Source organism: Gossypium raimondii, chromosome 11 (assembly GCF_025698545.1).
Source record: "Gossypium raimondii isolate GPD5lz chromosome 11, ASM2569854v1, whole genome shotgun sequence".
NCBI classification, from domain to species: domain Eukaryota; kingdom Viridiplantae; phylum Streptophyta; class Magnoliopsida; order Malvales; family Malvaceae; genus Gossypium; species Gossypium raimondii.
Genome location: NC_068575.1, coordinates 6,906,611 through 6,918,364, shown reverse-complemented (window position 1 = coordinate 6,918,364; position 11,754 = coordinate 6,906,611). Strand labels below are relative to the sequence as shown.

Here is an 11,754-nt window from a genome sequence, read left to right as displayed (position 1 = left end):
ATTTTCCCTTTTTTTCTGTGAGAATTCATAACAAAGAGAAAACCCAACATTCAATATCATCATTCATTTTCTTTCCCCCCAACAAGAACCAAACAGAAGGATTGAAGGGTAAAGAAAACAGAAACATCGGGTTTTTGATGCTTTTATGAAGTTACCCATAGTTGGAGTAATATATTTTGTTAAAAATAAATCCCCTCTTTATCACAATTATTCGCTTATTAGCTTAAACTCAAATGGCCAAAAAAATAAAACTTGTTTAATAAACGGGTCGAGACTTGGGCAAAATTTTTTGGCTCAACCCAATTTGACAAAAAAAATTTGCTGCTGTTTGTTGTTGTTCACTGTTGTCATATTGTTGTTTTGCTATTATATTATTACTATTTTACTGTTATTATTTGGATATTATATAACTTTTTATTTTATTGTTAATTTTGTTATTATTTTAGAGGCATCTATTTATTTAACTTACATTAGTGTTATTTAAGTATAAAAACTTTTTTATATGTATTTTTAACATTTTTATCTAGACCAGACTTGAACAAAATTTTAAACTCATTTTTTAAGCTGAGTTAAAGCTAGAAAAATGAACCTAATTTTTTGCACTAACCCAACCTGACTCATGATCCGCTCTAGTACCATGAAAAAAAATCAACTCAAGTTTTACCGTTCTTAAGTAGCCATCAAAATGTTTCTTTTTTATTTTTACCTTTCATGTTAAGTTTCTTGATTGAAATTCGGGTGCTAACCTTTTCCAACAAGACAATCTAACTTTGTGCTTAAATAATTAATAATAAGGAAAGGTAAGGAGAAAATAAAAAAAATGTACTAAGAAAAATACAAAATAAAAATAATCAAAATAAACAAAATATAACATTTTAAAATATAAAATATTATTATATTTCCTTTTTTTCTCATTCCCCTCAAAAGAAACAAGAAGAAAAAGGATGAATTTTCAACTTCTTCTCTTGTATAAAAATAGGTTATCCAATTCCAAACAACTATCACTTTCCTTTTCCTTCTTTATTCCAATCAAAATATATTGTAAAATACAAACGAACCAAGTCAATTGAATTATTAAATTTTAAAACCAAATTTCTCGTATCACGTAAAAATGTGAATAACTAAGAGAAGGGTAGAATGTGATGGGGATGGTGTGACTGCTAAACTCAGATTGGTCCACTTGTATCCAGTCATTTTCTTTGTGTACTTTCATTGGTACCTTACTACAGTAAAATCAAGAACCAAAACAAACCTGCAACTAGGTGAGGACCATTTGCCTGCATTGTTATTCCATTGGCGCATTCAATGTGTTGGCATTGGCAAATTTGTTGTACCATTTTGATTGGAAGGTCACAAATGGGACCAAAGTTGAAGATTTGGATATGATTTATAGGATAATGTATAATTTAGATTAACCCATCCAACAGTGAGAATGGAAGCAAAAAAGGCAAGAATAAACTAAACACTGATGTTTCCTTCACTACTAGGGTCTCGACAATTACATTACATACAATAACATATATGAGAGTAGAACATAAGTTGGTCTCCATGATGATGTTACAAATCTTGAAAGAAATATATAGAAGACAGTGGGATGGACGATTTTTATGTCTAAAATCTGCTTTTACATAAACAACAACAACACATGCATGCAACAAGAACAAAAAACTGGGGCATAGATCAACAACAAACACCATAAAAGCTTCCATAATGATAATCCACTTTTGCTACTAGTTGAGTTACACATCAAAATCACAATCCAAGTGATGGACATTGCTTTCTTGCATGCTCCGGTATCAGTTTCGCTGTTATCTCCTCCGGAACGCCTTTCAGTTCTGTGGTGGACACGATAACAATAACAATAATAATAATCATTCATTCTTAACGATACACATAAGGTTATTGCAAAGAAATGTTTACTTACCATGAGGTTTGAAGTTAAACAATGGCGGCAAGAAACGGCCGTTTGGCAAGCGGGCATTTGGATCACGCAACTCGTCAAAGAAAGGATGGATCAAGGCATCTAGCTGCAAAAAGCAACACTTGCAAAATGAGATACATGCATGAAGCAAATAAAAATATTAAGTAACGGTGATTCTTAAAATATTGTTTAAGAAACCCAAGACTTGATGTCAACAAGGACATAAGCAATGCAAGTCATTTGCTGATATTGTCAACTCCCTTTTTCATCATGAAGCATATTGAAGGAAAAACGATGAAGCATAATAAAATAAGGATTCTATATACTCACAGCAGAACATCGGAGATTCGGGGAGTATTGGAGTAATCTTGACACCAAATCAACAGCTTCAGGAGGCATACGCCTATGGAATATCTAGTACAAAAAATAATAACAATAATCATAATAATTGCATGATAAGGTTATACGAAAGACCACTTGCAAACCCTTTCTTTGATCCTTAATACCTTGTGCCATGGGTGAGCCTTAATCTGAGGGAATTTGAACTCTGTATAATTAGGATTCATGCACTTAATTTCTTCTCGGGTTGGAGTGCCCAAGACCTACAAAATAATCACATAATTATCATAATAAAAGTGAAACGGTCAACTTGACATTGGAAATGGACTAAAGAAGCTATAACGATGCCAAACAGGACACATACAATGGAAAAGTATTACAACCGAAGTTATACCAAAGTATAGATGTACAAGGAACATAGGTATTTCATGCCATTATTGTTAACAAAAGCACTTGTAGGAACAATGATGAATAGGTCGATTTCATATAGCAATGAATAAGTCATCTCTTGAAGAAAATAAGTCTCCTTTCATTGAGACATTCCACAAAGAAAAGACATTATTGTAATAATAAGGATATATGCATATGCACCATGTGCGTACGTGTGTGTATAAATACATGCAAGCATTGCACTAACCACACAGTCAGAAATTTAAATACCTTAATAATCTCAACAAGCTGGTCGACCCCACTCTCACCAGGAAACAAAGGCTGTGATAAATAGAAAAAAAATAATACGGAACACCAAGCTCAGTTTAAGGTAACGAGAACAATCATAAACCTTATATGGACAAGCTTCCTACCTGTCCAAGTAACATTTCAGCAAGGACACAACCAGCAGACCAGATGTCAATAGCTGTAGTGTACTCGGTTGCTCCAAATATTAGCTCAGGTGCTCTATAATACCTTGAGCAGATGTAGGATATATTTGGTTCCCCTTTCACCTACCATGATAAGAAAATATAAAATAGTAAGACCTAAGCAGAACTCAAAGATTCATAAACAAGTAAAGACAATCGTGATTAAAACCTACCAAAACTTTCGCACTTCCAAAATCACACAGTTTAACTTGATGAGTATGCGGATTTACCTACAGGGAGGAAAGTGAAATACATCAAGATCAAGTTGAAAGCGAACAGACTTAGACTTTACAGGTAAAGGCTACCACTAATCAACAAACAAGGAGGCGTCATGTCACAGTAGAAAGAGGTATTTGAACGTACCAAAAGGTTTTGCGGTTTGATGTCCCGATGACACACACCAATGCTGCGGTGGATGTAAGACAAAGCTCTAAATATCTACCAAAACATCAACCTTTGTTAGCATCTCAAATGATTCAATTTAAAAGAACACAAAAGAAACCAAACATTTAAACACCAGCTTTGTACCTGGTATGTATAAAGCTTAACATATACCAACGGCATCCTTTGGTTCAACTTGTTATAGTGCTTGATTACACGATGAACAGTTTCAGGTACATACTCAAGTACCAAATTAAGGTAAAGTTCATCCTTCTCAGTTGTTGAAAAAAAGCAATGTTTCAAAGCCACAACATTTGGGTGGTCAAGAAGTCGCATTGTTTGCAGCTCACGGTTCTTGTACCTCTTATCTTGAAGAACCTTCTTTATAGCAACAGTTTCACCCGTCTCCAAGCACTTTGCCTTTTAAAAAACCAAGAACAAAAATGAAAAATAACAAACATCCATTACTAACCAAAAAAACGAAGATTAGCAAGTTATGCCACCTTTAACAAAACAAACAAGAGGTCCTTACCTGGAAGACAACTCCAAATGATCCATGTCCAACCACACGTTCAGCCATGTAACTTATCGTCTGGCATTTATAGTGTTATATTAGAATATAACATGTAATGAAATAAAATCAGGAAGAACAATGACTAACTTGTAACGTTCACTCGTTGCAACTAAATATCAAGGAAGAAGAAAACAATACCTGTTTTGGCTGCCCATTTCTACCACCAATAGTTGTCACAATTATATGCCCTGTCTCAGTCCCGTTGCCGTCCACTACTGTTGCTTCCATTTCCTAAAAATTAGAACACAATTCATCAGCAGTAGCCGCATTCCTCTTTTTCAGTTTTCAAATGAAAGCTAGTAATATACTTGATTATTATTAAATTAACTTATTAGAAAATGCAAAAGCAGGGAATCACAATGATGAAGGAACAAAAATGCATACTTTGTCATCTCGGATTTTCATGTCGTTCATCTCCTCAGGTAACTTCTCAACACCGGCAGTACTAGATTCTCTTAAACCAGAAGTAGGCACCATGCCCACGGAAGCCATCTTTAAGACAAAAGAGTGTCCTCCTAATCCTGTTGATTTTCCACCTCACAGCCAATCATTTATCTGCAATACAAAAAGGGAAAAATAAGTTAAATAAACTCAACTAAGATACAACTAATATGTTTAAAAAAAAGCTCTATCATTAACTACACCATAAAATTAATCAAATTCACAATACACCCAAAAAACAATCAAGTGAACTAAGCCCTTTTACCCATGTAGCCATTCAAGTTACACAAAACAAAAACAAAAAAAGATTCATCCCCAAAGCATAAATCTTTTAACTTTTTATCATATACATATGCAGGAAAATCTCTATATCTAGCTAAAAAAAAGGCATATTAGGACATCATTCATACAAAAAGGAGCGAATAAGGCTTAACAAAATAAAATAGCAAATAAAAAAGAAGCAAGAATGTTAGGGGAAATTTCATTAATCATAAGCCCATATTTTCAACTTTTTTAGGGAAGGGATTTTCATCATATAAATAAAGCTAATGATTAAGCACTCTTCAAGCAAATTAGCATCAACAACAAAGGAAAAAAAATCTTTCCCATTTAAAAGCTTTTCAGTGATACATAAAAGGGAGAGAGAAAAAAAAACAAGAGGATTACTAGAGGTGATATCTATAGAAAGGAAACCAAATAGCAAAAAACCCATCTTCAAATTTCAATAATAATAATCAAAAATTATTTTTTCCCCAAAAAAAAGATCTCAGAGGTAAACTTGAACCACAAAAAATCTGTTTTTTTTTTTTTGAAAAACAACATGCAGATCCAAATCTGACAACCACCAAGAAGATCGTACAAGAAACAAGCCGATCCAAAACAAAAGGAAAAAAAAGGGGGGGGGGAACCCAGAAAGCCATTAATTCCATACATAAAAGGAAAAAAAACCCAAAAACAAAAAACATAAAAAAAGGGAAAAAAGGGGAAGATATACATATGGATTGAAAGAGGGAATAGAGAAGGAGAAGCAGCAGCAGACTTGGTTGAGGCGACGCAGCGGTGAGGAAGAAGAAATGGGGGCTAAAAAAGAAATATATTAAGTTATATATTTCTGTATTTGCAAAAATTGTTAATTTGTGATTGAATGGGTTAAAAAATTTTGGTGGTTGACATGGTATTTCAGGTTTCTATTTTGGTTTTTGTTTTTATAACTTTTTTTTTCTATTTATTTATGTATATGTATATGTATATGTATATGTATATGTATATGTATATGTATCTATCCTGTATTCAACTGCTTACTGTATTTTATTATTTACAATTTTTTGTCAAACTTTTAGGTATTTTATCTTTTATATTAAGTTATTATTCAAAACAAAAAGAAATTTATATTAAGTTGAATAGAGGGTTGTCTTTTCTATGGGTAAATTACACTTTTAAGTTTACACATTTTAATAACACAATTTTAAAAGTTATAAATTGATCATTAAACTATTTGAAAGAATTCGTTTAAGTCATTGAGTTGTTAAGTTTTTATTAAAAGCAAAATGTTCGGATAACAATCTCAGGTAACAATTTGACGATCGGTACGGTGGATTAGTACTTCAATTGACATTAATGTCGAAGATTGGAAAAGAAAGTGGTTTGGATTTTGATTCAAAAATTCGTAATATTTAAAACTACTTCATTACAAAAAAAACTAAATATAGAAGAGAATAATAATGAAAGCTTTCAATTGATGTAACAATGCGAAAACAATTAATGCTATACATTAACGATTTTAACAACTCAATGACAGAGAATTTTTGAATAATTCAATAACTACTTTATAACCTTTTAAGATTGATGATCAAAATATAAACTTCTTGATAGTTTAATGGCATCGGAAATAAAATATTTGAATCAAGTTGTTTTTCAGGGCTATTTTTTTATTTATATGATTCAAACTCGATACTTCTAGTTAAATTAAACTATTTATCATTAATATATCTACATTACTATTTAAAATTTTAATCAAGTTAGTACCCAATCTCAATAATTGTAAATTTATTTAAATTATAAAGCAATAAATATTATTTTAGAATATTTTTACATAAAATCTAGAAAATCATACTAGATTTAACCAAAATATTATGATTTTAAAGTTAAAATATACCATAATCCTTTTACTCTTCTCATATTTAGAATTTAGTCCTTATAATTATATTTTCATGAATTCAATCCTTCAATTTTTCAGATTTCAAAATTTATTTTAATTATTAATACAATTAAATTTATTGGTGTAACATTTTAAAATAAAATAAAATACTTAATTAATATTTATATAATTAAAAATAATATTGTATACGGTTACGGACGTATACGGTATATTCTCTGCTTCCAGGCCGATTCGTATTCCCTTCCAAAAACCACGATTACCCTATTACGGACGCATTCAAAGCAGACTATTTTACCTCGCGAAATCGACTGCACCTCTCCTCTCCCTCCCTCCTGAAATCGCCGCTCCCGTTTCACTCCACCGTCTCAGATCTCTGGGCCAACTGTTTCGGCAAGTGGTTCTTCTCATTTTTTCATCTCGGAATTTTATTTTCTTCCTCACGATTTTCTTTTTTATCATTTTATTTGTTTATTCCCACCGGTTATTCCCACCGGCTGAATGTTGTTTATTTTTAGAACTGATTTGTTTGTTCTGTCAACACACTGCAGATTTGTGTTCTTCAAATGCAAATAAACCCCAAAGAAAACCTTTCCAATTCAATCAAGGTAAACATTGCCTTCCCTAATCCTTTTTATGTGTTCCGTCAATAATGTTCCGATTCTTTGTCAGTATAGTCAATACTCATTTAAATTTTATGATATTCTTTGGGGAATAGATGCCAAGTTTAGAGGTGTTTGGAGGACTACAGTGAACAATCCATAGATGCATTCATAATCCCCTTTATTTTTAGATGGTAACAAAGGCAAAAGACTGCTAAGACAATGATAAATAGCATTATTTCCTTCTGAATTTCCGTTGAATAGCACTAGATCATAACTTAATCAAGGAAAAAAGCAACCCATCAATGGTTAGAGTACATAATAGTCGAGATCGATAGTAGGCATTATGGTTCCTCAATCATTGTAGCAACAAATTCGGATGGTATTTCATTTCTCGTCCTACTAATGAATGGTTAGAGATAATCCTCATCTACCAACGGCTCTGATTTGTTCTATTCCTTTTTCTGAGTCTAACCGGTTCTACAAGGCAACCAAAAGGTTGCTCCTCCTCCGAAACATCATTGTTGTGAAGCGATTAGACTCGTTACTATTGACTGTGGAGGCACCATAAGAAGGTTTTTGTTTTTTTCTTTTGCTTCAACAACATTAGAGCAAGTTCAACTTCCCTTTCACTGAATCAACTACCACATTTGGTCCTGTACAATCAGAAAAATAAATGTATAATAAATAAAAAAAATAAAACTTTTCTTCTTTTAGTTGTTGTTTACATAAATTCTACTTGTTATCACTTATTTCTTTGTTCGGTGAAAGTGAATTGCAACATCGATAAATTAGGAGTGTATGCAATTAAATTTCATACCATCTTCAGCTACCAAGCAATGGATTCATCATGGCATATAACATATACTATAACAGATAAGCAACTACAACAGTTCTAGCAGGAAAAAGAATAAAAAAGAACCAAACCAAGTCCAATGGCAAGAACTGTCTTTGATCCTGCTGAAACCTGTTCAAAATAGCCTATGACTGTTTTGAATTTAGATGGAAGATTGTTTTGAATCTGATATGCAGTCTATTGTTCTGTTGAAGTTTGTCTTATTTAGATGAGGGTGAAGTTTGTCTTATTTAGAAGATTCTGATCTGCAGTTTAATGTGATTTCTTAGGTCAAATATCTGCATGTTGTTTGACATAGCTTGCAGTCTAATGTGATTTCTTAAGTTAAATTTTCTTATTTAAATTTGTATGTGTTCTGTTTTGATGTTGTCAATATGAAACATCAGATCATCATGTTCTGTCATCCAGCTTTAATTCTAGTTTATTCTTCTGCTCTTCCTTTCTTTGCATGGGCGCAAGATTTCATCCATAAATTGAGAAAATTAATCGTGACTTGATATTAGATAGTTGTTTTTGTGTTTGTCATTAGATAATTTAGATTACACAGACATGTATTGTGTTTGATAAATCTGTGTAGGCACTTTGACTGAGCAAAAATGTTATTTGTTCTTTCTTGTTATTTGACTGAGCAAAAATCTCTGTAGGCACTTCTGCCCTTGTTATTTGTTCTTTCTTTTCTTTTGCTCGTTCTTTTGTTTAAAATGCGGCTGTCTGTCACTAGGTTGATTGGTTGATTGACTGTTTGATTGACTGTGATTCCTTTGCTGTTACTTTGCTTAAAATGCTTAGAAGTGTGAATTCTTTTGTATATTAGCACCCCTGTTAAATTTCTTACAAGTGAGGTTCCAGTAAATTGATGTTTTATGTGAACTTTTGTAGGTATTGGACTGTTAGCTACCGATTTGCTCCAGACATAAATCGTTGGCAAGCTGAAGCTCTAGTTGCAATTCAAGAGGTATTTTATAGTTGCAATTCAAGAGGTTTTTATAGTTGCAATTCCAAAGAATTGATTTGTTTTTTATGGCTTACTCCATAGTAATGTTTTTATAGTTATATTTTGCAAGTGGTGATGTAATAAGTTGATTTTTATTGGTATTGAAAATTTTGAATACGGATATATGTCAATTTGTTTATTAATACGGATGTCTGTGTGTGTGTGTGTGTGTGTACAAATGCATGGCTGGACTGAGATAAAATAAAATCATGGAAATAAAACTTATTGAAATGAAAAATACATTTCTCGGGAAACAGTAAAACATGTTAATAGTACAGAAAATCCAGTTTAAGGTACTGGTGTGAATAAAAGCATGAATTATTCCTTCAAAATCCAGTTTTCGGTTGGAAGCATGAATTTTGTTTCGTCTCTGCATTTTTTAAATTTCGGTTTTAAATCATTAGTAACTAGTTTAAATTGGACTATATAAATCGATAATGATTGAAATACATCAAAATAATCGATAATGATTGAAATACATCAAAATGAAATTAAAATATCAAAATTTATGTAGGCTTCATAGACTTGTAGGACTGGAAAGCCGAGATGACTACTGCAACAGATCTCTTGATCTCAATACTCACCCAGTCTATGATAACTGTATTACCCTTGTACTGGGAATACAATATTTCACCAATTCATCAAATCACATCTCTAAAATCCTGAAATCTATCGACAGATTATATTAATATGTTAGTTTAAGTACAGTAAAATGTAATTGCCAGTGAAGTTGATAATTTATGAATAATAAACTTTATTCTTAATAAATATTGGTAAATTTATTCATAATTAATATGTTTTTTTGTTATGATCCATATCACAATGTTTCTACCTTCTTATTTATTACAAGTATAATTGTATGTGGTATCGATTATCAAATAGTATTAATTTTAGATGATTGATAAAGAAATGAATTTCTTGTTGCAAAGATAGTTTTAATTTCTATTTTGTTCTTTGTAATGATTCTAAATTTGTATTGTTCCTTTTTTTTTATAGTGTGTTATTGCATCCTCTTCTTTTTTGGATTGTTTGACTGCTTCCTCCACTCACAGTTGAGCGTATTCTTTTCACGCAATCATTGTAAGTTCTTTGGCAATTAAATTATTTAATTTTACTGTACTGTTATTGAAATTATGATTGGAGAAATGTGACCCTTTTAAATAAATTTGACAATATGGAACACATTAATATCTTGCAGTAATGGCTCGTCTGCCTTTAATTGCACAAACTGTGAGGCGTAAAAGAATTGGAATTGCAGTGACAATATGGTTGGAAATTTGTAACATTGTCAGTTGGTTTATACTTACATTGGGTGCCATCGATAGCCTTCATACTTATAGACCAAGGATTAGGTCCTATATTTTAGATTTTTATGCACAACGGGATTATGTGAAAAGGCTTGTACATGCTAGTGACGAGACATGTATTGAACAAGTTAGGATGAATAGATTTGTCTTTTTCAAACTATGTGAGATGTTACAAACGTTAGGGGGATTGAAGTCGTCAAGGCACATGCTTGTTGATGAGCAAGTTGCAATGTTTTTACATATCATTTCCCATCACCTTAAAAATTGAGTTATCAAGCATCACTTCAATAGGTCCGGTGAAACTGTTAGCAGATCATTTCATAGTGTTTTAAATGCTGTCATACGCTTAAAAGATGTGTTATTTAAAAAGTCAGAGCCTATTACAGCAGATTCTTCAGACACAAGGTGGAAATGGTTTAAGGTATTGGAATAAGTTTTATATATAGCTTGTACATAATTTAGTTGATTTAGATTTAAATTTAGTGTCCTAACTTAAGGTTTTATAACATGTGATATAGAATTGCTTAGGTGTTCTTGATGGAACCCACATCAAGATTAGGGTTCCAGCAGTTGATAAACCTAGATATCGAACGCGAAAAGGTGACATAGCAACAAATATGCTAGGTGTTTGTACACCTGAAATGCAATTTGTTTATGTTCTTCCTGGTTGGGAAGGTTCATTGTTGATGGACGAGTTCTTCGAGATGCCATTAGTAGGAGGCATGGACTAAAAGTTCCTCATGGTAAAGTGGATAGTTAGAGGACTTTGAATTATTCATTAAAATCAATTTTTTTTGGGAATTAATAATTAAAAAATATTTTTTATAGGTTGTTATTATCTAGTTGATGCTGGATACACAAATTGTGAGGGATTTCTTGCACTTTTTAGAGGACAACGTTATCATTTGAATGACTGGCGTCAGGGTTATCAGCCAAGTACTCCGCAAGAATTTTTTAATATGAAACATGCCTCAGCACGTAATGTTATTGAAAGATGCTTTGGGTTATTAAAAATGAGATGGGGAATACTTAGGAGTCCATCATTCTATCATGTAAGGGTGCACAATAGGATAATTATTGCATGTTGTTTGCTCCATAATTTTATTCGAACCCATATGAGTATTGATCCTATTGAAGCAGAGGTCGGAGAAGGATTACCTAGTAATGTGGTAGATGATGAACCGAATATCATCAATATTCATCCATCGGATGCTTGGGCTACTTGGAGGATGGAACTAGCCAACCAAATGTTCGATGAATGGCAAGCATCTAGAAACTAATTAGGTTTAGGGAGAAAATTAGTTTGAGTTCATTTGTTTATGTT

At 32.2% G+C, this 11,754-nt stretch overlaps 1 protein-coding gene across 1 annotated transcript; it reads right to left on the bottom strand.

Moving 5' to 3' along the window:
* Nucleotides 1-1,454: 1,454 nt before the first annotated feature.
* On the bottom strand, nt 1,455-5,677 carry LOC105761138 (shaggy-related protein kinase alpha). Its single transcript, XM_012578849.2, has 13 exons — nt 5,511-5,677; nt 4,460-4,630; nt 4,214-4,306; nt 4,034-4,093; nt 3,649-3,921; nt 3,484-3,558; nt 3,294-3,350; nt 3,064-3,204; nt 2,921-2,971; nt 2,428-2,523; nt 2,252-2,335; nt 1,925-2,027; nt 1,455-1,835 (listed from the first exon to the last, which is right to left on the bottom strand). The coding sequence occupies exons 2-13, from the start codon at nt 4,565-4,567 to the stop codon at nt 1,753-1,755; spliced, it is 1,224 nt and encodes a 407-aa protein (XP_012434303.1). The 5' UTR covers nt 4,568-4,630; nt 5,511-5,677; the 3' UTR covers nt 1,455-1,752.
* Nucleotides 5,678-11,754: the final 6,077 nt, after the last annotated feature.